Raw genomic sequence first — 25,812 nt, forward strand, 5'->3', positions numbered from 1 at the left:
AATAGTTAATTAATGATTTTATATGTTGAAATTAAGTTAAAAAGAATAATAATAAAGATTAAAAACATAAACAATAGGTTATCTTCTTCATTTTGCTTTTCTTCACCCGTTCCACCATTATTGAGAGAACTCCAAGGTTGGGCCAAGTCTTTTCTCTTGCACGTAAGTCCTAAACAAGTTTATTTTTTTTTTGTAATTTTTATGTTTTTGAGATCAATGTAGCTTAATCTAGCTAGCCCGAGTATTAAATTGTAAAGCTGTTAAAGTTTTAAAATGTTACCATTAATGATTTTTGAGGTTTTTAATGTTAAATGGTAGGATTTGAAGCTTAGAAATGAAATAGAACTAATTTGTAAAATGAAATTTGTTAATTTTAAGTATATGGACTAAAATGTAAATTTGTCAAATTTGATGTAAAATTTCTATAATCATGGTTTCTAAAGGTTTATAAAAGGATAGAATTGAAATTAGATTGAAAACTGAAGCTTAAATGTGTAAGATATGATAGTTTCGGTTTTAGGGACTAAATTGAATAAAATGTGAAACTTTAGGGAAATTTTAAAAACTAAAATTAAGTTGAGATATACATTGAATAATATGTTTTAAGGTAATTGGCACTAATAATTTGAAATAAATTACTGTATAGATTAAGATTCAGTCCCTAATAGTTCTTCTATTGTTGTTTGTATTTGGTAAGTTCATATGAGACTTATTTTATTAATTCATAATATGTTTGTGTTATATTGTGTAATTTTTCTAGTTTTATTATTATGATATAATGTTTTGGCATCAAATGGACTACATCGTCAAATACTAATTAATTGATAAATTTGAATAAGTATATGTTATTGAATGGATGTGATCAGCTATGTAATTGAACAATATACATGTGATAATGTTATAAGATTTAAAAATGTTTATGGGTTGTTATTCAATATATGAAAAGTGTGTATATGGTTATAAGATTGAAATGATACATAAACTATAATGGTGCCTAAATGAATTTAGTAAACGATTAGAATATGAATGGTATACCATTAAGGTCCAAAAGTGTAATTAGGCGTTGGTCAGAGATTTATTTATCGATTGTTGAGATCCAGCTTGTATTGTAAATTCTCAATAGCCCAAGTGAGCAAAATCGAATAAAGTTGCAAAGGTAAACCTAACCCACAGCTTGTGTGAGCAAATACAAATATCACAGCTTGTGTCAGCAAGTCGAATTATTCTTTATCAATGTTTGAGATCCATCACTTAATGCGAATTCTCGACAGCTTAAGTGAGCAGCATCATATAAAGCTTGTATAAGCAAATCAACTCTACAGTTTGTGGAATTAAAATAGTCCCATGTATTCGACATTAATTTACTATAGCTCTCCGGGCAGTAACAGTGATTAAAAATGGAAATAAAATGGTTGAAAGGTATGATCATGAATTGAATTATTGTTTTTATAGTTTGAACATGATTCAAATAGTATATGATGTATAAGGGAATAGTTGTATATGTATATGAATTGAGTTTCAAGGTCTTGCTACAAATGGACTAACCCTTTAATATACTTGTTGACGTACATGTGAAAGTAACAGGATGCCAAAGGATTTCCATGTTAGTCTCAATATGTTTTAATTGTTTAAATTGTTGATTGATTAAGGTAAGTTAAGTAAAATTTTACCTATGAACTTACTAAGCATATAAAATACTTATTCTGTATTGTTTTCTGTAGTTGGCATTTTGCGGATTAGGAAGATCGGATCAACACAAAGCTCACACTACTCAGTCTTAGTTTTGGTAGATTTTCATTTGTTCCGAACTTGGTTTTGTGGCATGTTAATAGGACTTGTTTCGTTCATATGTCTACTTTTGATGTTTTGAGTTTGAACTAGGGACAATGTGAATGCTTGTTGACAAGTATATAAGTAAGGTTGTTGGCAAAAAGGGTATGATATATATATTTGATGTATTGGATGTGAAATGGTTAAACCAATGTGTTGAAAATGTTTGGATATGTGATGCTTGAGTATAGGCATTAATGTGTATAGATGTTATCTTTAGTGGTAGTGGTTTTGGAACCTTAAATGGTGTTAAACTTAATTGGTAAATGAGTTATGTACTAAATGTGCACTTTGGCATTTTTGTCAAGTAAAGGTAGAAGCTTAAATGGCTTATGTTGGTTATATATAAATTGAGTTTGAAATGTTAAGATGTTTGGTGTACATTGTTTGAGTGATTGGTGAATATATATATAGGTTGTTAAGTTTACTAAAGTGTTCATTACATGTGAAATAGCTTGTATGGTTTTGTGGTAGGCTAAAAGGATGAATTAACATGCGTTTAGATTGGTTTTATGCAAGTTTGAATGGCCAAATGTGCACCATTTGAGCCATTAGTTTGATTTGGCATGAATTAGATACTTAATGGCACATTCTTGCACCACACAGGCTGTCACATGGTCAAGTGTTGCATACAGGCTGGCCACACACCCGTGTGAGTATTGTAGACTTGGTAACTTTTGATCCACATGGTCTCAGTTAGTTACACAACCTCAGTTACTATATCATATCTAAAACGACCCATTTTTGAACTTATATTTTTATCCAAATCCTTCTACTTTTTAGATGGACCTTTAGACGAGGGCCCCTAGACAGGTCTACTTACACCATTGGCCACTGTTATGAGTGATAGATGATCCGAGTGAACCAGTGCTCACATGAAAGGTTGTTGTGATTCACATGAAAGGTTGGTCAGGACGCGGGAGTGGTGGAAATGCTCATGAATGTTGGGGCTGTTATTTTAAGGAAGGCCAGCCTAACGGAGTGGTATTCTTTTCGAGCTTTGGCTAAAATTCCCAACGGCTGGTGTGCTCGAGGCGGCCAAGCACAGTTAATTCAGGGTTTGCCTTCTCTTTGAACCTTTAACCATCTCACCTCGCCAATGAATCTTGGGCTTTCCAGAACCCTTATGTTGCAAGGGCAGATCTTTGTGGATCAAGCAGTGAATCAGCCATATCCATGGCCGCCAACATGGTGACCGTTTCACTTGGGTCAGAGACTCATGGTTCCATACTCTGCCCAGCAGACTATAACTCAGTAGTACGTTTAAAGCCAACCGTTGGACTCACAAGCCGGGCTGGTGTTGTTCCCATCTCTTCCAGACAAGACACAATTGGGTATGACTTCTCGTTCAAATGACTAGTAGTACTCTTTCACAAACATGAAGCCTAATACACACACACACACTAGAATTGTGGTGTACCATTTTATTTGAATTTTCAACATCTAGAGCATATAAGAACTAAATATTTCCTTTGATGATGAGAAAAAAGACCGATGGTCAGGACAGTGGCAGATGCAGTTAACTTGCTGGATGCAATTGTGGGCTTTGACCCAGGAGACAGTGAAGCAACATCGGAAGCTGCTCAATTTATTCCTGATGGCGATTATAAATAGTTCCTCAATGAAGATGGGATCATAGGAAAAGATTGGGGGTTGTTAGACATCCATTTTTGGACACCTTAAACAGATCCACAGTTTCAACATTTGAGAATCACTTGGAATTACTCAGGTATACCAATAATAATCCATTAACTTTGTTCAAAGCTGAAGGCTACATCTAGTCCAATATTGTCTCTGATTGGAATTTTGTCTCTCTATTTTATCGATCGAATGGGAGCATCTTGAACTGTCTGAATAGACAGAAGCCATGATTGTTGAAAAGCGAGCATATGGCATCATGGTTGCTAAACCCAAAGCCTCTAGTATAAAGAGGATCTTGAGGGAGTCAAGGTACCGTGTTAGTTAGACCATGTGGTAGGATGCTCTCCCATAAATGACCTATATGCCATGAGTCATGGGGTTGAGTCAGACTATCGCAAAATTTTCAGTTTGCCATAGTTTTATTTGTTTAGATACTTTGGGCCGTTATCACGTTGTGAACCCATCAGGGGTCTCAACAGGGTAAAGAGATAAAACCCTAACTAGTGATATTACTCGACTTGTGTGATGTATTCATAGACCTATGAATTTGCAGGACTTTTGGTAGGTAGCCGAGGCACATCGACAAGCTTCTTTATTGTTGTTTTTGCCATCTTTTTGTTGATCAATGCATGTTCAGTTGTAGTTAAGGCAATACTAATGTTTTGTTTATCTCAAATTTGATAATTACAGAGCAAGAGGGGCGAGTATGATTGATGATCTATATAATTTCAGATTCTATCAGAAGTGGTGAGCTGATGCTATTACAGGCTGAGTTCAAGAGCTCTGTAAATGAATACCTGAAAGAGCTTGCAATCTTTTCCGTGAGATCACTTGCTGACATTATTGATTTCAACTAGAATAACCCCGAGTTGGTACATATGCATATATACAAATTTGTGACTGAATTGGCTTCTGCAAAGCTTATTTAATAAAATATTTAAACTGTGTATGATGCAAGAAAAGCTTGAAGAGTATGGGCAGCAGACTTTGATTGAATCAGAGAAGACAAATGGGATCGGGGAGAAAGAAAGAAAGGCAGCTGAATATCTGGAAAAGCTATCACGGGATGGCTTTGAGAGAAAGATGAAAGACTATAAACTGGACGCATTGGTGACGCTTGGTATATCACTTGCCATGACTGTGCTAGCAATAGGAGGGTACCCAGGTATTTCAGTCCCAGCCGGGTACCAAAGCGTTGGGATGCCCTTTGGGATTTACTTTGGAGGGTTGAAGGGTTCGGAACCCAAGCTAATTGAGATGGCTTATGCTTTTGAACAGGCTACGAGGCTAAGAAAACCTCCTCCTCAATTCTTTCAACTAACCAACCACTTTCTCTTTGGAACCGTTTAATACATTTGATGTTTTACTACATAGTTTAGATTATGTCAGCGAAAATTATAATTATATATTTATAAAATCAATGTAAATAATAAATGGTTAACTTTAAATGTATTATAAGAACATTTTTATTTTTATATAAAAATATAAATAAAAATACTTTTAAAATAATATAATTTACTTTGTAAAAGTAAAATATTTTTATATTTTTACAATCAAACTAGTACTTGATGAATTCGCGATTTTAACTCGATAAAAAACTTTATAATAAGTATAGATTTGATATACTGACGATGAATTGATATTAAATTTAGTTATTAATTTTTTGTTTTGTTAATTTAGTTATTTCCACTAAATCAATTTCACATTTAATCGTTTCACTATTAAAATAAGTTTGGTCATCAAATGGAAGGCTAACTTAGGATGGTTATTAAAAAATTTAATAAATTCAACTTTTAATATTAAACATTTTATCAATTTATATTGATTCTAAAACTTTAAAAAGTATAAATTAAAAATCCTTTTTTTCAAAAAAAATTATAAAAACATATATATAATACTCAAAAAAATTATAAAAATATATTTGAAAATATTAAATTTCATATATTTCCACAACTTTTCTTTTTCATTTTTCATTTGTTCTCTTTTTGTCACGTTATTCTTTCTCTTTTTAAAAATTTTACTGTAAGAGAAGGTAAGGAAGACAACTAATTATAATTTTATTATCAATTTGATTTATAGATACGGGATAAAATTATAATTATAAAAGTTTTAGAAAAATCTTATTATGTATAAATTATAATTATTAGTTAAATTTATAGTTTTCAAATATAATGTGAACAAAAGAAAACTAATATGGATACGTTAACTGTTATGTCAGACATAATTTGAATAGAAAATCATTTTTCGAAAAATAAATAAAATTTGTTTTCAGTTAAAATTGACCTTTTTAAAAAATACTTTTTGGTAGAAAAAACTTTTTGGACTAATTGGTAATAGATCTCTTTATTTTTGGTGTTGAAGGGGAATAAAAAATAATAATAAACAAGGAGGGTTTACAAAGTAATGAACCCTATTTAAGGTTTGATGCTGCCACGTTGCCAACCGACACCCTTAAATGCTTTAGCCAATCAAATGGGAAATTTGCATACCAAGTCCCTAGATATTTTAGGTCATAACATTTCAATTTGGTGTCGCCTTGTAGCAAATGCTTATTTTCGTAATTAATCTGTTCTCATGTCATTTTTGTAATTAATTATTTTTTTATATTATTTGGGTGAAAAGCCATTTTTAAATATATTTTAAAGAAACTTTGGGCTTTTTTAAAAAAGTAACCTAAATTTTTTGATTAATTATGAAAATGGTCCAACTTAAAAACCATGGGCGTAAATGACCTCATTTATACAGTGCTTGCCAATGCTGCTAGACACACCAACGGCACTGGCCCCCATCATCAGCCAACGATTGCTTTCTTTAAAAAAATTAGTGGTGCCGCCTGATAAATTGGCGATATCGAATTGAAGTATGGTTATATAAAACGTTTAGGGACTTGATGAAACAATTACCGTTTTTAGATTGGCTGAAAAAGGTTGCTACCTGTTAACACGGTGACACCAAATTAAATACTTTTCAACTTTTTATTTGCATGTTAGGTTTGTCTCCTTTTGAAATTAATTTTAAATAGCCCTTAAAAATATAAAAATAACAAAAATAAATCCTCCTCATTTTTTTTATTTTTCTAAAAACAATAAACTTAAAAAATTATGTAAGATTCTTATTTAAATTACCTAAATATAAACTTGGGGAAATTTTTTGAGGATATATTTAGGTAATTTAAATAAAAATTTTATATAATTTTTAAATTTTATTGTTTTGAAAAAATGAGAAAGGGTTTATTTTTGTTGTTCTTATATTTTAAGGGCTATTTAAATTTAATTTCAAAAGGGGATAAACCTAACCTGCAAATAGACAAAAAGTTGAAAAGCATTTTTTTCATCCAATTTAGAAAGGGTAATTGCTTCGTCAAGTCCCTAAACGTTTTACACAACTACACTTTAGTTCGGTGCCATCGGTGTTTCTGACGTCATTGAAAAACACTGTAGAAATCGAGTAATTTAGGTACATGATTTTTAAGTTGGATCACTTTTGTAATTAAATAAAAGATTTGGGTTACTTTTATAAAAAAAAACACAGGAAATATTGGCTTTTCTTTACGTGTGCAATCATTTAATTGGTTGATATAGCAATTTTTTAACGGAAATGTCAAATGGCCTAAAGTAATAGATGGAATAATTAAGTGATCAATGAAGTTCTTAAATTGAGAATGTGTATAATAAAAATTAGACCAAAATAAATATTAAATCTTATATTTTGTATTAAAATTTTGTTTACTTCTTAAATTATTTGATAAACCTAAATATTAAATTTTAATTTAATTTGAAATATTTAACGTACTCTATTAACTCTAATTGAGAGTGAGAATGTGATTTTATTAGAAACTAAATAGTAGTAATTTTTCAAGATTTTGTTAAAAATTGATTAGTAGCAATTATTTAAAATTTAATTATGGAAAAAATCTAGTTTATTCATATTTACTCTGAATTTTATTATTACATAAACAATACAAACATCGGTACAATATAATTACAAATACAAATTCGAACAATATAAAGCACAACAAACTGAGTAATAGAAAAGAACTAGACAAACTATTCATGACAAATGCACATATAAGAACCTGCAAACTCATATATTATAAATGCATATAATAAAACTCAAACTTAGATACCCAAGAATTAATTATTTAAATTTTAATTAAAAATTTAATTTAGTTCTCAAATTAGTTGGAAATTCTAAACATTATATATCTATTTAATTTACCTTAAAATGATTTTTTTAAGAAACTAAATAGTAGTAATTATTTAAGATGTAATTCTTGTAAAAGTCTAAATCACTGTTCTTATTTATCTACTTGGAGTTCAATTAGACATTGATAATTTAAAATGTTAGTATGCAGTCTTAATTTATTAATGAACAAAAATTATAAATACTTCTAATTAGTAATAAAAACTACTCATTCTTTTAATATTAAAATAACCGTAACATGTCAGGTGTTCACTTTGTCGAAAATTTAAATTTCCACGTAAGATTATCTAAAATATTTGTATACCTTACTTTATAATATCTAATTATCTATATTATATATTAAGCTCTATCTGAACAGATTGCACGACATGCAAATATTTATTTACATGGCTGGTTGGCTGCTCTAGCGGTTCATGTGTTGTGCAGCAGTTGAATGTTGGCGGCGGTGATCATGTACCATTAATAGGGTTGTGTTTGCTGAGAGTGGGGTTATAGGTTGGGCTGCACTTGTGAGGTACGATGTGTGTCAATTTGTTCGGGGCATCTTTGGCTTTAAGTAATTTGTATCATTACATCGCTAAAACCAAGGATGGATTCAGGGGCGCCGGTGCCCCTCCTTCAAACTTTCAATTCTTAAATTTTATATACAAATTATAATGTATTTTAGATTTGATATCCATATTATATAACATTCGTCTCCTTTAACTAAATTATATTTTATATAATTCGTTTTCTTAAATCATAAGGTTATAATTTATATTAACAAAGTATTTTTCAGTTTTTAATTATATAACTTTAATAAAAATAATTAAATATTAATGTATGATATACCTTGAAAGATTAAACTTAAATCCCTAATATGGACTTTAAAGTCATATTTCAAAATTAATTGATTTGGCTCATACCCGGAATTAATGATGAGAAAATGAAGTTACTTGTTCTTAGCTCCACTTTGGATCCACGTGATAATTACAAAGCTTTTTGGGTGGAAGATATCTGCAAGTTTATGAATGATTTTTATTTGGACAATTTTACGGAGCAATAAAAACTACACATGAAGATTCAATTGGAGTTTTTTCAACTTGATGCTTATCAAAGCACAGAGTTGTAGAAAGCTACTACAGTTGCAGAAAGATATCTGCAAGTTTATGAATGATTTTTATTCGAACAATTTTACAGAGCAATAAAAACTACACATGAAGATTCAATTGGAGTATTTTCAACTTGATGATCATCAAAGCACAGAGTTGCAGAAAGCTACTACAGTTGTTGAGTTGTGTCAAGTACTAGCTAAGACAAAAGTAAAGTATTTATCCTCTTCTTGCACTACAACAAAACAGGTTTTTAGCGACGTTTATAGCGGCGCTTGAACCAAAAACGCCGCAAAAGTTGTACATTAGTGGCTCTAGTATGAAAACGCCACAAAAGGTTAGAGCTATGACAAAAACGCCGCAAAAGGTCAAGCATTAGTGGCGTTTCTGAAACAAACGTCGCTATAGGTCGAGCATTAGCGGCACTTTTTGAAAAACGCCGCTATAGATTGAGCATTAGCGGCGCTTTTTGAAAAACGTCGCTATAGATCAAGCATTAACGACGCTTCTCGAAAAATGCCACTATAGATCAAGCATTAGCGCGCTTTTCAAAAAGCACCGTAAAAAAGTTGAGCAAAACACGTTGTTGAGCTTTAGTGGCATTAGCGGCGCTTTTTTAAAAAACGCTGCAATAGATCGAGCATTAGCGGCGCTATTTGAAAAACGCCACTATAGATCAAGCATTAGAGGCACTTTTTGGAAAACGCCGCAAAAAAGTTGAGCAAAACGATGTTGTTGAGCTTTAGTGGCATTAGCGGCGCTTTTTCGAAAAATGCCGCTATAGATCTAGAATTAGCGGCGCTTTTTGGAAAAACGCCGCAAAAAAGTTGAGCAAAGCATTGAGCTTTAGAGGCATTAGCGGCGCTTTTGTAAAAAACGCCGCAATAGATCGAGAATTAGCAGCGTTGTTGAAAAACACGCTATAGATCGAGCATTAGCGGCACTTTTCGCTAAACACCACAAAAAAGTTGAGCAAAACGACATCATTTGTTGTTGAGCTTTAGTGGCATTAATGATGTTTTTGATAAAAATGCCACAAAAAATTTATTTTATTTTAGGGTTTAGGGTTTAGTATTAAGGTTTAATGTCTATGGTTTAGGGTTTTAAGGTTTATGATATAATGTTTATTATTTTGGGGTTAGAGTTTAGAGTTTATGGTTTATGGTTTAGAGTTTGGGGTTTGGGATTTATTATTTTATAGTTAGAGTCTTAGTATTATTCATGGTTTTAAGGGTTAGGCTATTAGGGTTTAAGGGTTAGGGTTTTTGATAAAATGATAAAAAATCAATTTATTTTAGGGTTTAGATAAGCAATAAGATTCTTTTTTAATTACTTTTGTCCTTTGTAATATATATTTAGAGTTTAGGATGTAAGTTTATAGTTTAGGGTTTAAGGTTTAAGGTTTATGATTTAGTGTTTATGATTTAGGGTGTAGGTTTATGGTTTAGTGTTTATAATTTATGGGTTATGGGGCTTAAGGTTTAGGGTTTAAAGTTTATAGTTTAGGGTTTAAGAGTTTAGGATTTATGGTTTAGTGTTTAGGGTCTAATTTTAAACAAAACGGCGCCGTTTTGCTTTCTGTATTCTCACTCATCATCCAAGTGGCCATCATGTATTCTTTTCGACAACTCATGCACTCTTTCATCCTCTTCTATTTATTATTTAACTAGTTTCTATATATTAATTAAAATACAATTTATTTTTAATTTAATATTTAAAATCTTCAGAAAAAATTAATGACACGTAGAAAAAATTTGAAAGTAAAAACATAGAAAAATATATGTTAAAAATGAAAAGAATTAAAATACTATTATTTAAAAAAATTTTAAAGTGTTTTGGATATATGACTGATTAAGTTTTTTAATTTATATATTAAATAATTTGTTGTATAATTGTAAAAGAGATAATATGAATTTTAATATATTAAAATTATCATTATAGTTTTTTAAAGTTTTTTTTTTCATATTTTGAATTTTTTTTGTTTTTGTTTTTGTTTTCTTACATAAAAAATTATATACAAATTTTAAAATTTATCTAATTCTTTTAAATATTACTTAAATTTTCAAAAATTATTTATTTAAAATTGATATGAATTATATAATAATTAAATATAAAATTATAAAAAAAGTCAATCATTAGCGGCGTTTATGGGAAAAACGTCACAAAAGATAAGCAATAGTGGTGTTTAGACCAAAAATACCGCAACTATGTATTAATTTTTTTCAAAACGACGTCTTTTCACTACAGTAATTTAATTTTTTAGTGGCGTTTGTATAAGCATTTAAAATGACATGACATTTTCTTTTACTCTAATTTTATTTTGGCAAATGTACAAGAACCAAAAACTTGATAATAATAATAATAACAAAAATCCGTCTAAAAGTAAAATCCCAAATCACAGCCCGCTGTCTCTTCTTCGCTGCTGGAGCTTCAGTTTCGTCCTCGTCGGTGTGCCTGCTCGTTGGTGCCGCCCTTGTATGGTTCTTCTCTGCTGGTCGAACTTCAATTTCTTCTCTCTTATCGTGGTGTACTTCATACGCGGGATTGACGAAGGTGAAGTATTTAGTCCTTTTGTAACATTCTAATTAATCGAATCTGTATGAGTTAAAATTTTGATGTGTGATTTCAGTCGGCGCTCTTCAATTTCCTCTACTGTATACGCCGACCTTTGCAAAAAAAAAAAAAAAAACAACAACAATAACAACAAAGAAATTAAAAGATAAAGAGAAGGGAAAACATTTGATTTCTAACTAGTCTGTTTTCGATTTTTGCCTTCTCTCGTCTTCGAGTATTAAAATTTACTGTCTTATGACTTATTCCTTTTTTTGATGGAAATGTTGTCTTTTGGCTTGAGTTTGTTTGATACATTTTTGCAAAATAATTGACTGTTTTGGGTGGCAACTGGCAAGGCAACAAATATAGTCACAATTTTATAGTTGTAAATTTAGCATTGGCGAAGTCGGAAGTAGAGTTGTCAATCTTTGTAAGAAAAAAATTACTTTATTTTTTTAATCATGTGCACATCTTCTTAGATGACTTCAACTTGATTCCTATCTCCATCAAGTAGATTTCTCTGCATAAAAAATGGCTTGTTACGTTGGCTTTTTAGGAATTGCTGTTCTAATTTAGCAATTTGGTTGCTTGTTATGTTGTTTGCTAGTGTACTGAGATGAATTTGATGCTGAAATTTTATCTGAATTTTTGGTCTGTAAGGGTGCTTGTTGTAATTGAATTTCAGTAGTTTTGTTTTGACAACACTGCTTTATTAATAAACTTATTTTGCTTTTCTAAAGCATGATATGTTTGTTTTTTAATCAGTTAAACATAATTTTAATTGTTTATATGTATACATATCAGTGAATTATGAAGTTTGGTATTTTTTGTTATGCTAAGTTCTTCATTTTTTTGGGTCAGATTTAATTTAGGTTTGCTTTATTTTTGCGGGTTAGCTTCAAAGCTTGATGACATTGAAAAATCATTCAAGTATTTTAGTGTAAAGTTTGGGTTTTCTTCAAGGAGAGACGTGGAATTGAAAAGCTGGAGTGTTGGCGATTGAGGTTAGTCTCTATTATTGTTGTTATATTCTTTTCTACATCTAAATTCAAAATCACCTAATACAAAATATGATTCTTCTTATTACTGTTTGTACTTTTATATTTCCTCAACAAGGTCTAATTTTAGTTTATAGAAGCAATAAACCCATGTAGCAAACAGTGGATGTAGTAAGCCCATTTTAGTCTAATTTCAAAGGGTTTTTGAATTTCCATTTTAGTTTATAAATTTTCAAGTTTATTACTGTACATTTTGAACTTGTGCAAATTTTTTTTTTTTGCAATCAATTAGTTGTACTATTTGAACTTGTAATTTTGCTATTTAAATATTAACATGATTTTTCAATATTTTGACTAAAAAATATTAATTTATTATATGATTAAATGCTATCTTTTTGACTAAAAGTATATATTTAATACTAATTAATTTTTTATATTAATAATGTTTGATTTTAATATTTAATATTTTTAAATGTTTTTAAAACTTATAAAATATATATCATAACTTACATAACTTACATAAATATATATCATATCAAAACTTACATAACTTACAGAATTTTAAAAAATTAAAAAAAAACTTTGGATCTTAACTTAATAACTTATATATATCATATCATAACTTATATAACTCACATAACATACATAACTTAATAACTTATATATATCATAACATAACTCACATAACTTACATGATAACTTATATATATCATATCATAACTTACATAACTCACATAACTTACATAATACATAAATATATATCATATCATAACTTACATAACTTAATTATACTTATAAATAAACAACTTACCCATGTAATTTATTATCAACTTTAGACTTCAAGAACTACGAAATGGATAAGACTTGGATGAATTTGTCAAGGGTAAGCAACGACTATCGAAATGGAGTACAAACTTTTCTAAATTTTTCATTTCAAAATGCAAGCCAAGAGAATATGATTCTTTGCCCATGATTCTTTGCCCATGTAAGAAGTGTGGCAACATCAAGAGAAAAATGGATTTTCCATAGAGAGTGCACACTTAGTAGAACATCTTCAATGATTAATCCGACTTATCCTCATAGTGCTTACCATCAGTCTGTTAGAGAAGATGACATGGAAGGTATGTTGCGGGATGCATTTAATATGTGCAGTCATGGTTTGTGAGATCTAAGTATTGTTCAAAATACTCCAAATTCGGAAGAAACAAATAGTGAACAACAGACTGCTATTGGATCTTCGAATGTTCCGAATACACCTGACAAACCTGCAAAAATTCAAAGTAATGTTAAATTTAATTTACATGCATGTTGACTTTTATTATTGATTTCTTTTTCAAATTCTTATATTATAATATACCATTTTCAGCTGAAAGTGGTGGGACGCGCAGAGGTCGAGGACGTACGCTACTTAAAGATTTATATGAGTTAAATCCTGTCGAGCATGTCAAAGTATCTAGAAACAATCTTGGTCAGCCTGTTGGATCAGAAGCTCGACATTTAGCAGGATATTTGGGTATTATAGCACGAAATGCCAATATGTTGCCTATCAACTACGAGTCATGGCATCAAATGTTTGATAGTAACAAAAATGAAGCTCTCGATAATATTAAGGTAACAAAACGTGAATGTAATTTATAATACTTTAGTTTAAGTTTCATTTATATTAACTTTCTAAACTTGTGTTTTTTGTAGGAGAGATTTGCTTTAGAGGTCTCAGATAATTATGTCAAGAAGGCATTGGGAAAAAAATGGAGAGACCATAAAAGCACTTTAAAGAAAGAATATTTTAAGAAAAATATAAGCCTTGAAGAGAAATTGCGAAATGTTCTGCCGGGAATGCTGAGATACCAATGAGAAGATGCGGTTAGATTTTGGAATTCAAAGAAAGGAGAGGTATTACGTACTTCCAAACTCTGATAATTATTTTGGTTTATAGTATTTACTATATACGTAATAATAATTTCATAATGTAGGATCGTGAACGAGTTGGAACAAGCAGCAGGCAAAAACAGAAATTCACTCACACAGCTGGGTCGAAAAGTTTTGCTTGTGTAGTTGAGGCCGATGTATTTTGAATTTATTAATTGTGTCAAATATTTATTACTTTCTATTAAATAATATTTTTACTACTATATTGTAGGAACTATCGTCTGGTCAAAAAGTTGGACGCCTTCAGCTTTTTGACATTACACATAAGAAGAAAGATGGATCTCCTATGACTTCTAAAGCTGCAAAAATTATGGTATGTTTACTTAATAAAATTTGAATTATTTTAAATATTTATAATGTTTAATTATAATGGTTTAATTCGTCGTTTGTAATGCAAATAATGTTAAGTTATGTTGCATTTATTTTTATTATATATTTCGTTTCTAACTTTTTGATTGATTTATTAGGAGAAACTAAATGATAAAATGGCGGACTATGAAGCGATTGCTTCGAGTGATAGTTCTATTAATGTTGACGACATTGATAACTGGATTATTATTGAAGTTTTGGGTCCTGAAAGGCATGGTTGGGTTCGATTTCAAGGATCTTTTATTAACCCAACCTAATATTTTGGATCCAGCTCGTAGCAATACATGCCTTCGAGGAGTTAGGCTCAAGCTGAAGTTCAGAGGTTAAGAGATCAGATGGCTCAGATGCAAGTGAGCACAGTTGAGTAAATCGCTCAACTTAAAGCGGAGGCAGCATCGAGAGAAGCTAAGGTTCAAAGAAAATATGAAAAACTCCAGCTGCAACTTAAAGCGGAGGCAGTAGCGAGGGAAACAGAGCAGAGCAGAAAGTACGACGCACTCCAGCTACAGCTTCAAAATATGATGAATATGTTTCAGCAGTCGCAAAATCTGTCATCTTAGACATTTGTTTTCTTATTGTAAGAATATTTTTAACATTGTAACTTTTAACATTATTGTAAGAATATTTTGAATTATACTTCAGTTACCAATTTATATTATATATCTTTCGTTGAATTTGAAGTATCATTTAGATTTTCTGTTTTTGGTTGGATTTCATGCTACAAGAAGGGTTGTATATGGATGAAAATTGAATGTTACAAATTTACCAAAGTTAGTGGCGTTCTTTCATAAACGCCGCTGAAAAACGATACTTTTAGCGACGTTTGTGATAAAAGCGCCGTTAAAGATCATGTTCTTTAACGGTATTTGTGAAATCGCTAAAAGTCATTCTCTATAGCGGCATTTGTGATAAAAGCGTCGCTAAAGGTCATGTTCTTTAGCGATGTTTGTGATAAAAGTACCGCTAAAGGTCATGTTCTATAATGGCATTTTTTTTCACATAAACGCCGCAAAATTTAGCGGAAGCGCCGCTATAGGCCTAAAAAATGCCGCTAAAAGCCTGTTTTGCTGCAGTGTGATAGAATTTTTCGTCTCGTGCTAACTCTTCCTGTGTCTATTGCAACAATCGAATGAGCATTTCCAACTATAAAAATTATGAAGACAAGGCTTCACAACAGAATGGAGGATGATTTTTTTTAACTTACTTGGTGGCATATATCGGAAAAGAAATAGCTCGAGAATTTTCAACAGATTCTATCATTAATGAGTTCAATCTTATGAAAAAACGGAGGGTACAATTTAGGATGCCTAGTATTGAGAAATAAGATTAAAGCCAAGTTTTTTTAATTGAATTTTTGGAATTATAATGATATTTACGAATTTTTTAGTATAGTATTACTTATTATTTTTTGCATATTGGAAAGAGATGTCTGATATTATATAGTGTGATTTTTTTTATTTAAATTTTTTACAATTAAATTGTTCATTCTTTTTAAAAAATACTAAATTGATTTATTTGATAAGAAAAAAAGTATTCGAGAAGAACTGACATTTTTTACGTTAAAAAAAAGGTTGTTCAAATTTAGAAGTTTTGTCCCCCTAGATTAAAATCCTGGATCCGTCCCTGTATTCAGGTGCAGCAGTTGTTACCATCATTAAAATTAATCTATTAAATTCTTTGGTGTGAAATTTTATTTTATTTTATTTTATTTTATTTAAAAAATATTCACTTGATAGTCATATAACAATAAAAATATCGTTAAAGATATTTATTATGATTTTTTTCTTAAAAACACTAATTTGAAATTGTCTCAATAAAATAATTTTTTCTGTTGAAATAGTGTTCTTGAGAAAAATCGGCATCAACATTTTGATTGAAATAATTAACAGTATTAACTATTTAGATTAACTAATGACATTATAAAAGTATATGGACAAAATTATGTCAAAAATTAAACTATAAGGATTAAATCTCAAGTTTTAGCATAGCCTAGAGGTCAAATTTGAAAATTGACCATTGTCTTATAATATAAAAAAATCCACGTAAAACTAAAAGAAATAAAAAGCCACGTGTCAATCTCTAAAACTCTTAAGGTATTCAAATTGTCTATAACCACGTAATGTTTTAACCGAAGAATTAATTATATTAACTATTTAGACTAATTAAAAATAATATAAAAGTATAGAGGTCAAATTATGTTAAAAATAAAAGTATATAGATTAATTCTCAAAATTAAGTATATTAAAGGGATGAAATATGATGTTTGACCATTTTGTATAAAACGCAAGAAGGGGGCAGTGAGCTTGCCACGTGGTAGCAGAAGGAAGGCATATATAAGTATATAATAAATGTCGTACTTATCATTAAAGTGAATTTAAAAATTTAAAATTTTGAAGAAATTTGAAATTAAGGTATTTAATTTTTTTTTCTTTTGAGAAATAGGAGGGATAGATAATAGCTAGACCTGTTCGTCCGGCACGAAGGCTTACCTGAAAAGTGTAAAGGTTTAGACAAAAATATAGGCTTAAAAAATAGACTCGGAAAAAAAAACAAGGCCAGTTTAAAAAAGAGGTCAGGCTTCGGGTAAAACATTTTTGACCCGGGCCTGCCCCAGATTCACAAAAGGACCAAAAAAATTATTATTTTTTGTTGTTTTAATGCTATTTTCTTATTGTTTTCTCTCTATTTTACTACCATTTCCTATTATGTTATTACTATTTTATTGTTATTGTTTGGATATTGTATAACAAAATTTTCTTTTTGTTAATTTTTTTATTTGTTTTAGAGACATTTGCTTGTTAAGTTGTATCTATCTTAGTGTTATTTAAGTATACATATTTTTTAAAATTTATTTTCAATTTATTTGAAAATATTTATTTTAATATTTTTAGTATTTTTGATGTATTATATACATTTAAAAATTATATAAAAATAATATAAAAAATTAATACAAGCGAGCTAGACTCGAATTTTAATATTTTTATTCGAACTGAAATTAGATAAAATTTTAAGCCCAATTTTTAGGCCAAGCTTAAGTCCAAACAGAACAAACATGCTTAAATTTTTAATTGGACCCGACCTGACTTATGAGCGCGGTTAATAGAAAGCCTACTAAAATGGAGTCCTAAATATTCAACGAGCAGGATATCTATGATATCTCACTAAAAGCTCAAAGTCACTCAATTGGACGAAGGCGTTTTATTTGTTAGCTTATTTGACTCACGTTATTTTTATAAGCAAATAAGATGTAATTTACTGTGCCACATACCCATGATCGAATTTAGTATGAGGTTGAGATTGACTTGATTTGATGGATGATTTTCATAAGCAGATAGATTTTTAGGAAATGATTTATCATGTCACATAATCATGATGGAATTTATTTTGAGATAATCGAGCTGTTTGGAGTATAAATAAGTTGTTGTGACCCACATATGGGTACCAAAATAAAAGGAAATAAATAAATGATATTGTTTTGGTGAAGGAATATTATTTTTGGGGGTGCTGAATGCTGATGAACTTGAGAATAGGTTGTCTTTACCAGGAAAATAGTTGGTAAAGATCCAAATTAAACAGTACTACAATTTATTCACCGGAAATGGACGGCAAACAGTAAGGATGTTGTTGACAGCTTACTTAAACAGAATTAGATAATTGATTACAGTGTTCCCAAGTGCTTGAACGTTTCTCATCGGAATCAGTTCGCCATCTATAATTTGTCCACGGAAATGGTCACCACTCTCAACCTACCAGCTTACAAAGAAAAGGTCCCTGTTTCATTCATTATAAAATAACGTTTTCTGATTGAATACTGTCAGAACCCCTGGATGGTACCTATATATAGGATAGGAATTTGGGATCTAAATCAAACAGAAAAAGTAAAAGTCTTAAGTCCTCCATTGCAGCTTACCAATGGCTTCCAGTTCTTCTCTAAGAAGCTCTTCCTTGTTCCTGTTTTTGATTCTTTCATCCATATTTTCATTAGGGTTTTCCACCCGCACCATTACAAACTATACATTCTCGATCAGAGAAGCGACGATCAAAGATATAAAACGAAGTTTTGAGAGAAACCAACTCACCTCGAGGCAACTTGTCCAGTACTATCTCAGAGAAATCGCCAGGCTCAATGCGCTCCTTAAAGGAATCATAGAAGTGAACCCTGATGCATTGCTCCAAGCTGATGCTGCAGATAAAGAAAGGAAGTGTAAAGTAAATGGTTCACTGCCTAACTTGCATGGTATTCCCATTCTGCTCAAGGATAACATTGCTACAAAAGATAAGCTGAACACCACCGCAGGCTCGTTTGCATTGCTCGGGTCAGTCGTGCCCAGAGATGCAGGGGTAGTGGAGAAACTGAGAAAAGCTGGAGCAATCATTCTGGGTAAGGCTAGCTTGAGTGAGTGGGCTAATTTTAGGTCAACTACTGCAACCAGTGGCTTTAGTCCAAGAGGTGGCCAGGGAAAGGTGAGTTAAATGAATAATTCCCAAGATTTTAGCTAGTGTGTGAATAACACGAGTAATAAGGCCTGTTCTGTAATGCCGTGCAGAATCCTTATGTCTTGTCTGCAACTCCGTGTGGGTCAAGTAGTGGATCAGCAATATCAGTGGCTGCAAACTTGGTAACAGTATCATTAGGGACTGAGACTGACGGTTCCATCCTATGTCCCTCCAGTTTTAACTCAGTGGTGGGCCTAAAACCTACAGTTGGTCTCACCAGCCGAGCTGGGGTCATTCCAGTTACTCCAAGACAGGACACCATTGGGTTAAGTTCTCTTTTATGCTACTCCATTTTTACTGTTGTTTTGGGTGATTTTGATTCTTCTTTGTGATGTTATTAATGACTGAAAACTCCAACAAATGTGCCTCTGCCCTATTGGTTTCAACAGGCCTATCTGCAGGACAGTGTCGGATGCTGTTTATGTTCTTGATGCCATTGTAGGGTTCGATTCTAATGATGAAGCAACTAGACATGCGTCGTACTATATCCCACCTGGTGGCTACAAACGATTCCTTAACCCCTATGGGCTCAAAGGAAAGAGATTGGGGATAGTGAGAAATCCATTTTTCAAAATTGCTCAAGGATTGGGGTTGGGTCAGACTTTTGATAACCATTTACATACACTAAGGTATAAAGAAGACAGTTATAAAATTAATAAGACTCTTGGAATGACCGATTTTAGTCTAAATGGCTAATGGTTTAATCACTAAAACAGTAAAAACTTTCTTATAAATTCAGGCGACAAGGTGCCATTGTTGTAGACAATTTACAAATAGCCAACATTGATGTTATATTAAATGTCACCGCAAGTGGTGAAGCAGTAGCCATCGTAGCAGAGTTCAAATTGTCCTTGAACGCCTACCTCAAGGAGTTGGTGGCTTCCTCGGTGCGATCACTGGCAGATATTATAGCTTTCAACCTGAAATTCCCTGATTTGGTGGGTATTATAGATCATGAAGTCTATGGTTATATGCATTATTTCAAGATGCATACTGGATGTTGGTTAATAAGGTGGGCAAGCATTGCAGGAATTGACAGATAAAATAGGCCAAGATATCTTCTTGGCAGCCCAAGCCACAAATGGGATTGGTGCTCAAGAGAAGGCAGCATTAGCAAATTTGGAAAATCTTTCAAAAAATGGGTTGGAGAAGTTGATGAGAGATTCCAAGCTAGATGCAGTGGTGACTCCAAGGGCAGATGCTTCTTCTGTTTATGCAATTGGAGGGTTCCCAGCAATTATTGTCCCAGCTGGATATGATAGCCAAGGGGTGCCTATTGGCATTTCATTTGGGGGACTGAAGGGATCGGAGGGCAAGCTAATTGAGATCGCATATGCCTTTGAGCAAGCTACTAAGATTAGGAAACCTCCTTCATTCAAACCTTGAAAAATCAAATAGAAATATGCCACTTTATTCAACCTATGAAATAAACTACTTATTCTGAATTAATTAATTTTCTATCTTTTTCTTCATTTTTTTCATAGTAGTTTTTCTTATTAAATTTTCACTGCATCTTCTCTTGTGTAATGATCCTCCATGCTAGAGTCAGCCACTATATAAGAAAGAGAATATTTTACTTTCAAACACACGCATATACAGACTTAGTTTTTGTTGTTTTCTTGATGGAATAGTTTGGGACCCCATTTTGGCTGTCTAGAAGATTTGTCAATTTTAGCATATTGTCAATAGAGTATGTCATCTAAAACTCATTTAAAATGTGCTTTTGTAAAGGATGTTTTGACGCGTATTGAGGAAAGAAAGAAGATGGCATATGGTTCACATAATAAAAGATTATTTGGCATATCAGATTACTTTGTTTTTTTCTGTTGGCTGTAATGTCATACCATCTTGTTTTCTTAATTGAATATAATATTATTTAAAAACATATTTTCAATAAATTGTCCTCAAATTAGAATAAAAAAATTATTTAATTATACTAAATATATACCAATAAGCGAATAAAATATAAAAGATGTTAAAATTTTTCTACTACTAATAAAATTTTATACCTTAAATATTAATTTTTTTTAACTTTGTCTTCATTTTTCCATTATAAATTATATTGGTCGAAGAGATGCCAAAAACCCAAATTTTATTTTATGTTTAAAGCAAAATATTTAAGAAATTGCATATAACATGCAAGATGGAAAATGAATTAGTTATTAAATTTTAATTTGCTAAACATTAAAAAAAGAAAAAAAAATTGAAAATAAATTATACTCATGACAAATAAGGAAATATGTTACAAATATTTGAATCTAACTTCGAATCTTAACCTAAAATAATTACATTGCATTAATTAAAGGGATAAATTAAAAATAGTTACATTGCAAATATTAGTTAAGGGCATAAACCTATGATTAAAGGTAAGATGATAAAAATTGAAGGGTAAATTTGGTGTAAAAGTAATGTTTTCCTAAAAATTTTACATTACCTAAGAAAGAGGTGGTATTTACTTATCCCAAAAATCATATCCTGGTGATATCGAGGAAATCTCCTTCATTCAAACCTTGAAAAATAAGAAAATAATTACATTGCAAATATTAATTCGTTTCATGTCACGTCATGGAAGGAGTTCTTCACATATTATACTCTTGGCGATATTGGGGTATTGAAGATGGGTAATGATGGCTTGGTACAAGTTGTTGGCATGAGAGATGTTATCTTGGTCACTAATAATGGAACCAATTTGACACTTAATGATGTTAGGCATGCATCATATATTCATTCGAAATTGATTTTTGTAGAAAAACTTGATGATGATGGTTTTTGTAACACTTTTAGTAAGGGACAGTGAAAATTGAATAAAGGCTCATTGGTTGTAGTTCAAGGGAAGAAGAGTTCAAACTTGTATCTGACATAAGCTTCGACTTCCAAAGGCACCGTGAATGTGACAAAAGATGATAGCTCAATAGATTGTGGCATATGCAACTTAGTTTTCATAAGTGAGAATGAGTTTAATTGTTTGGTCAAGAAGAATAAACTTTCAAGTTTGAAGAATGCTACATTGAAGAATTGAGTTCATTGCCTAGTTGAGAAGTAGAGAAGAGTTTTGTTTAAGGTCATCCTCTATAACATCCCAAATTTAGCCCCATAAAATTTAAAAATATATCAAAAATAGGGAATTGACCCAATAGTTAGTTATTTACTGTGAAAGCATGAAAGTTAATTAGAGGTCCCAAGTTTAAGTCTCAACTCTTATAAAATAAATTAGTTTATGCAAATTTCCTTGTTTTTTTTACATGTTGGCATCCAAGCCTAGTAAACCTAGGTATAAATACAATTTTTTTTATCAAAATAATCAACCTTTTAATTCCTTTTCTTCTACCTTAGCCGTCCCTAACCCCTTTTCCCTCTCCCTCTCTTTATCTTTATTTTTTTCTTTTCCCCTTTTTCCTCCATTGTTGCCGTTGCCTACACATCCCCTTTTACCATATTCTTCTTCTTCTTTTTGCATCAAGATTGTGCACCGTCTCCTTTACTATATTGCTGCAATTTTTCCTCAATTAAATCAGCCCTAAATTTGAAATTTTGAACTCCAAGATCAATCCCAAACATCGCCTAGAAAGTGTCATTGCCGTTTCTCTCGACTAGCCTGTGTAAGGTCTCTTCTCTCTTCAATTTCTTAATTAATCTTGTCCATTAAAAACCTAAATTTACATATTTAGAATTTAGAATTTAGGGGATTTTAAATATTTTTAAAGATATTTTTTCAGATTTTAATGATGTCTCAAATCATTTTAAAATTCAGCCCCAATTTTGGCCACTATAGGTGGTGGTGCGTGCGCATATGTGTAGAATAGGGGTCTGTTTTGTTTATTGAATCTTTCCCAAATAATTCCAACCTTCATTTGAGTTCTTGAACCCTCCTAATGAGCTATTAAACCCAAGTCAATTAGGGAAAAAGGTTGATTGTTTGGGTATTCGAAACTCACAAATCAGGAAGCGTAAGTGCAGATAAGCGTAAAATTAATTATTGTTTCGACATAGTTGTAGGGCAAATGTTATGGATTGACTAAATGAAGGAATTTAATAATTATTAGCTACTGATTTTCCAGTATATTATGGAATTAGGTGCTAACCCAAACGCCCCGAATCAACTGTAAAGCCGAAGAACGATCGTACGTACGGTTTGCATTGATACAAGGTAAGGAATCAAACTAGTTGAATTTGTAAAATAGTTATTAATTCGACAATTGGTTTGAACCCATAAGTCGGTAATTGGGAGTTGGTTAAGTGGTAAATTGATTGAATTTATACTGAATTTTGGTTTAGGATCGTATAAAAATTTATTAAGGAAAATTGAAAGATTCACTAGGGTGCTGCGAGAAAACGAAAAATAAGGTGTGGGTCCTAAACTTGTAAAATTTGTTTGATAATGTTAAATTTCATGTTATATTTAATAAATTAGCTTGTTGATTGGTTTGGCATAATAGCCAAAATATTAGTTTTGCGAGTGGCTGAACCGATACATTTCAAGCCTTAAAAGACTGATGTGTTGGCAAAATTGCTAGTTTAACTATATGAATATGTAACTGAGATTGTTATGCATAATTATATTATGTGATATGAGAATGTTTGATTGAATGATATGAAATGTTGAGATATTAGGTTTGTGCATGATTTAAATGCATGAAATACTTATTATGATAAATATACGTGAGGTTGCTATTGGTGCACAATAAAATTCGTAAAGTATGTGAATTGAACAATATTAATAGATACCATCTAGATGGTAATTTAAAAATTGGAACACTGCTTCCTTTTTCTAAAAGTATGTGATTATTGAGGACATGTTGAACATGTCGAATAAATGTGAAAAGTATTGAAATATGATTAAGTATGAATTTGTATGACATATTGCATGTGCATTGGGATGAGATTTTGTGGTTGACAGAGGAGTTCCGTGGAGTATCGGTAGCATATTAAGTTTGCATATATTTATAGGCAGTGTACTGCATTTGGAGTACCGATGGGACTGGCGATTATATCACATTATTTATTTGGCAGTTTCACTGCATTATTGATTATTGGTGGTTTTTACCACATCGAACATTGCTCACATACGTTGGAGTTTGGCAGATGGGTTTTGGGGAACTCATGGTGTGTAACGGATGGTATAGGTAGGATCTTACATGTACATTTTTCACGATCATGTGCATCTGAAATTATTATTGATAATGTTTGATTGTACTATTGGTACCTCTATGAAATTGCTTGTATGAATTCTTAATACTCGTTTAATCTCACACCGAGCTTGTTAAGCTCACCCCATTATCTCAACTTCTCAGGTAATGATTGAACTTAGGATCGGAATTGGTATGCGAACGTATGATAGACTTTGGACTTTACTTCGTCATATTATTTTAATTTAATTATATTTTTAAGTTATTTTATTATTATTTGATTTTGGATTGTGAAGTTTCTTTAAACTTTGGTTTGTGGTTGTTCGAGATTTTGGGGTTTTCATGCATGCATGACACGCATATTTGGTATAGATACATGATTTTTATAAATATATTGAAATGGACTATGCATGATATATGATTAAATTAATAATTTGACTAGTAATGGTACATTTCCGCTACTAAGAAGATAACAAAATGATTTTTCAAAGGCAACATCGTTAGTAAGGTTTTACAAAAACTCACCTAATTCGCTAATTTGACCTAAGCATGGTTGGACTAAGTAAATGGACGTTTTCCAAAGTTAACAATAGAAACCACGATTTTATAAAAAAGAGTACTTGAAGGTTTTTAACTATCGTTAGGGTAGGTTCGATACTAAGGTGCCCAATTGGCCTTCCCGATTCGGTCATAACGTTTAGGCCGGGTTTGGGAGGTTACATCCTCCTTTCACAAAGCCAGATTTGATAGAGTTGGTTCATTTCGATGTTTGCGGTCTGTTGAAAGTTAGGTTACATGGTGGTGTATTTAAATTTGTGACTATCATTGATGACTATTCAGGAGAACTATGGGTCTATGCTTTGAAAAGAAAGGACCATGTACTTAATGTGTTCAAGCACTTTCAAGTTTCAACAGAGAGAGAGAGAGTTTGAGAACAAGTTTAAGTGCATCCATACTAATAATGGTGACGAGTATAGAGGACCATTTGATGTTGATTAGTTTTTGGTGTGGTAAGGAAAACCAAGTGGAAGAGCAAAACAACTTTTTTTATACACAAACTCGATTTTTTGGGACCTCAGTCTGCACCAATTAGGCCTATTAGTCACGGGTCTTTTTTTCCTTCTCAAGGTTTGAAAATTGATTTCTTGGGCTTGATTTTTAGCTACAAAAATATAATAATTATTATATAATTATTATATAATTTTCCCTCTTTTTCACCTCATCTGACCAAAAATATTGAAATGTCTGCCGGAAACTGAATCCTTCAAACCAACTTTGCTTGAAAAAAATTGTTCTATTTTAATTATTATAAAAAAATTAGTTTTATTTTGGAGTTTTTCTAGGCTTAAAGCTGAAAAAGCCCTCGAATTTTTTTACAAAAAGTAAGTAAGCCCCTTTTTTTGCACTCAATAGGGTACTTGAATTTCCAAAACTCAATAAAATGGCACTTTGACCGATGTTGACCGCTAATTTTTAAAGGTCAAGATGATGTGGCAGTTAAATTTGACTTTATTGTTTTGTTTTTGCCAACTAAGACGCCACTTCAGATGCCACATGTACTATTGATGACATCAA

General features: G+C 31.3%; 2 protein-coding genes, 1 long non-coding RNA gene and 1 pseudogene across 5 annotated transcripts; all 4 read left to right on the top strand.

Moving 5' to 3' along the window:
• Positions 1-3,321: 3,321 nt before the first annotated feature.
• On the top strand, positions 3,322-4,405 carry LOC107921931 (probable amidase At4g34880; annotated as a pseudogene).
• Positions 4,397-4,843, top strand: LOC107921932 (probable amidase At4g34880). The gene has a single exon (XM_016851735.1). It carries the CDS (start codon positions 4,420-4,422, stop codon positions 4,819-4,821), a length of 402 nt encoding a protein of 133 aa, XP_016707224.1. The 5' UTR covers positions 4,397-4,419; the 3' UTR covers positions 4,822-4,843.
• A 6,213-nt stretch (positions 4,844-11,056) lies between these two features.
• Positions 11,057-15,296, top strand: LOC107921383 (uncharacterized). Of its 3 annotated transcripts, none has more exons than XR_005909527.1 (8): positions 11,057-11,318; positions 12,180-12,322; positions 13,153-13,596; positions 13,683-13,927; positions 14,009-14,209; positions 14,290-14,370; positions 14,457-14,558; positions 14,713-15,296. It is a non-coding gene; the product is annotated as an uncharacterized lncRNA (long non-coding RNA). The 3 variants fall into 3 exon arrangements; XR_005909526.1 differs by having other exon boundaries at positions 11,068-11,318; positions 13,413-13,596; XR_001691048.2 differs by lacking the exon at positions 13,153-13,596 and having other exon boundaries at positions 11,078-11,318.
• Positions 15,297-18,019: 2,723 nt separating this feature from the next.
• On the top strand, positions 18,020-20,909 carry LOC107921382 (probable amidase At4g34880). The gene is made up of 5 exons (XM_016851243.2): positions 18,020-19,078; positions 19,162-19,376; positions 19,501-19,740; positions 19,851-20,049; positions 20,141-20,909. The coding sequence occupies exons 1-5, from the start codon at positions 18,527-18,529 to the stop codon at positions 20,495-20,497; spliced, it is 1,563 nt and encodes a 520-aa protein (XP_016706732.2). The 5' UTR covers positions 18,020-18,526; the 3' UTR covers positions 20,498-20,909.
• Positions 20,910-25,812: the final 4,903 nt, after the last annotated feature.

The sequence above is a fragment of the Gossypium hirsutum genome, chromosome D01, assembly GCF_007990345.1.
Source record: "Gossypium hirsutum isolate 1008001.06 chromosome D01, Gossypium_hirsutum_v2.1, whole genome shotgun sequence".
Classification (NCBI taxonomy): domain Eukaryota; kingdom Viridiplantae; phylum Streptophyta; class Magnoliopsida; order Malvales; family Malvaceae; genus Gossypium; species Gossypium hirsutum.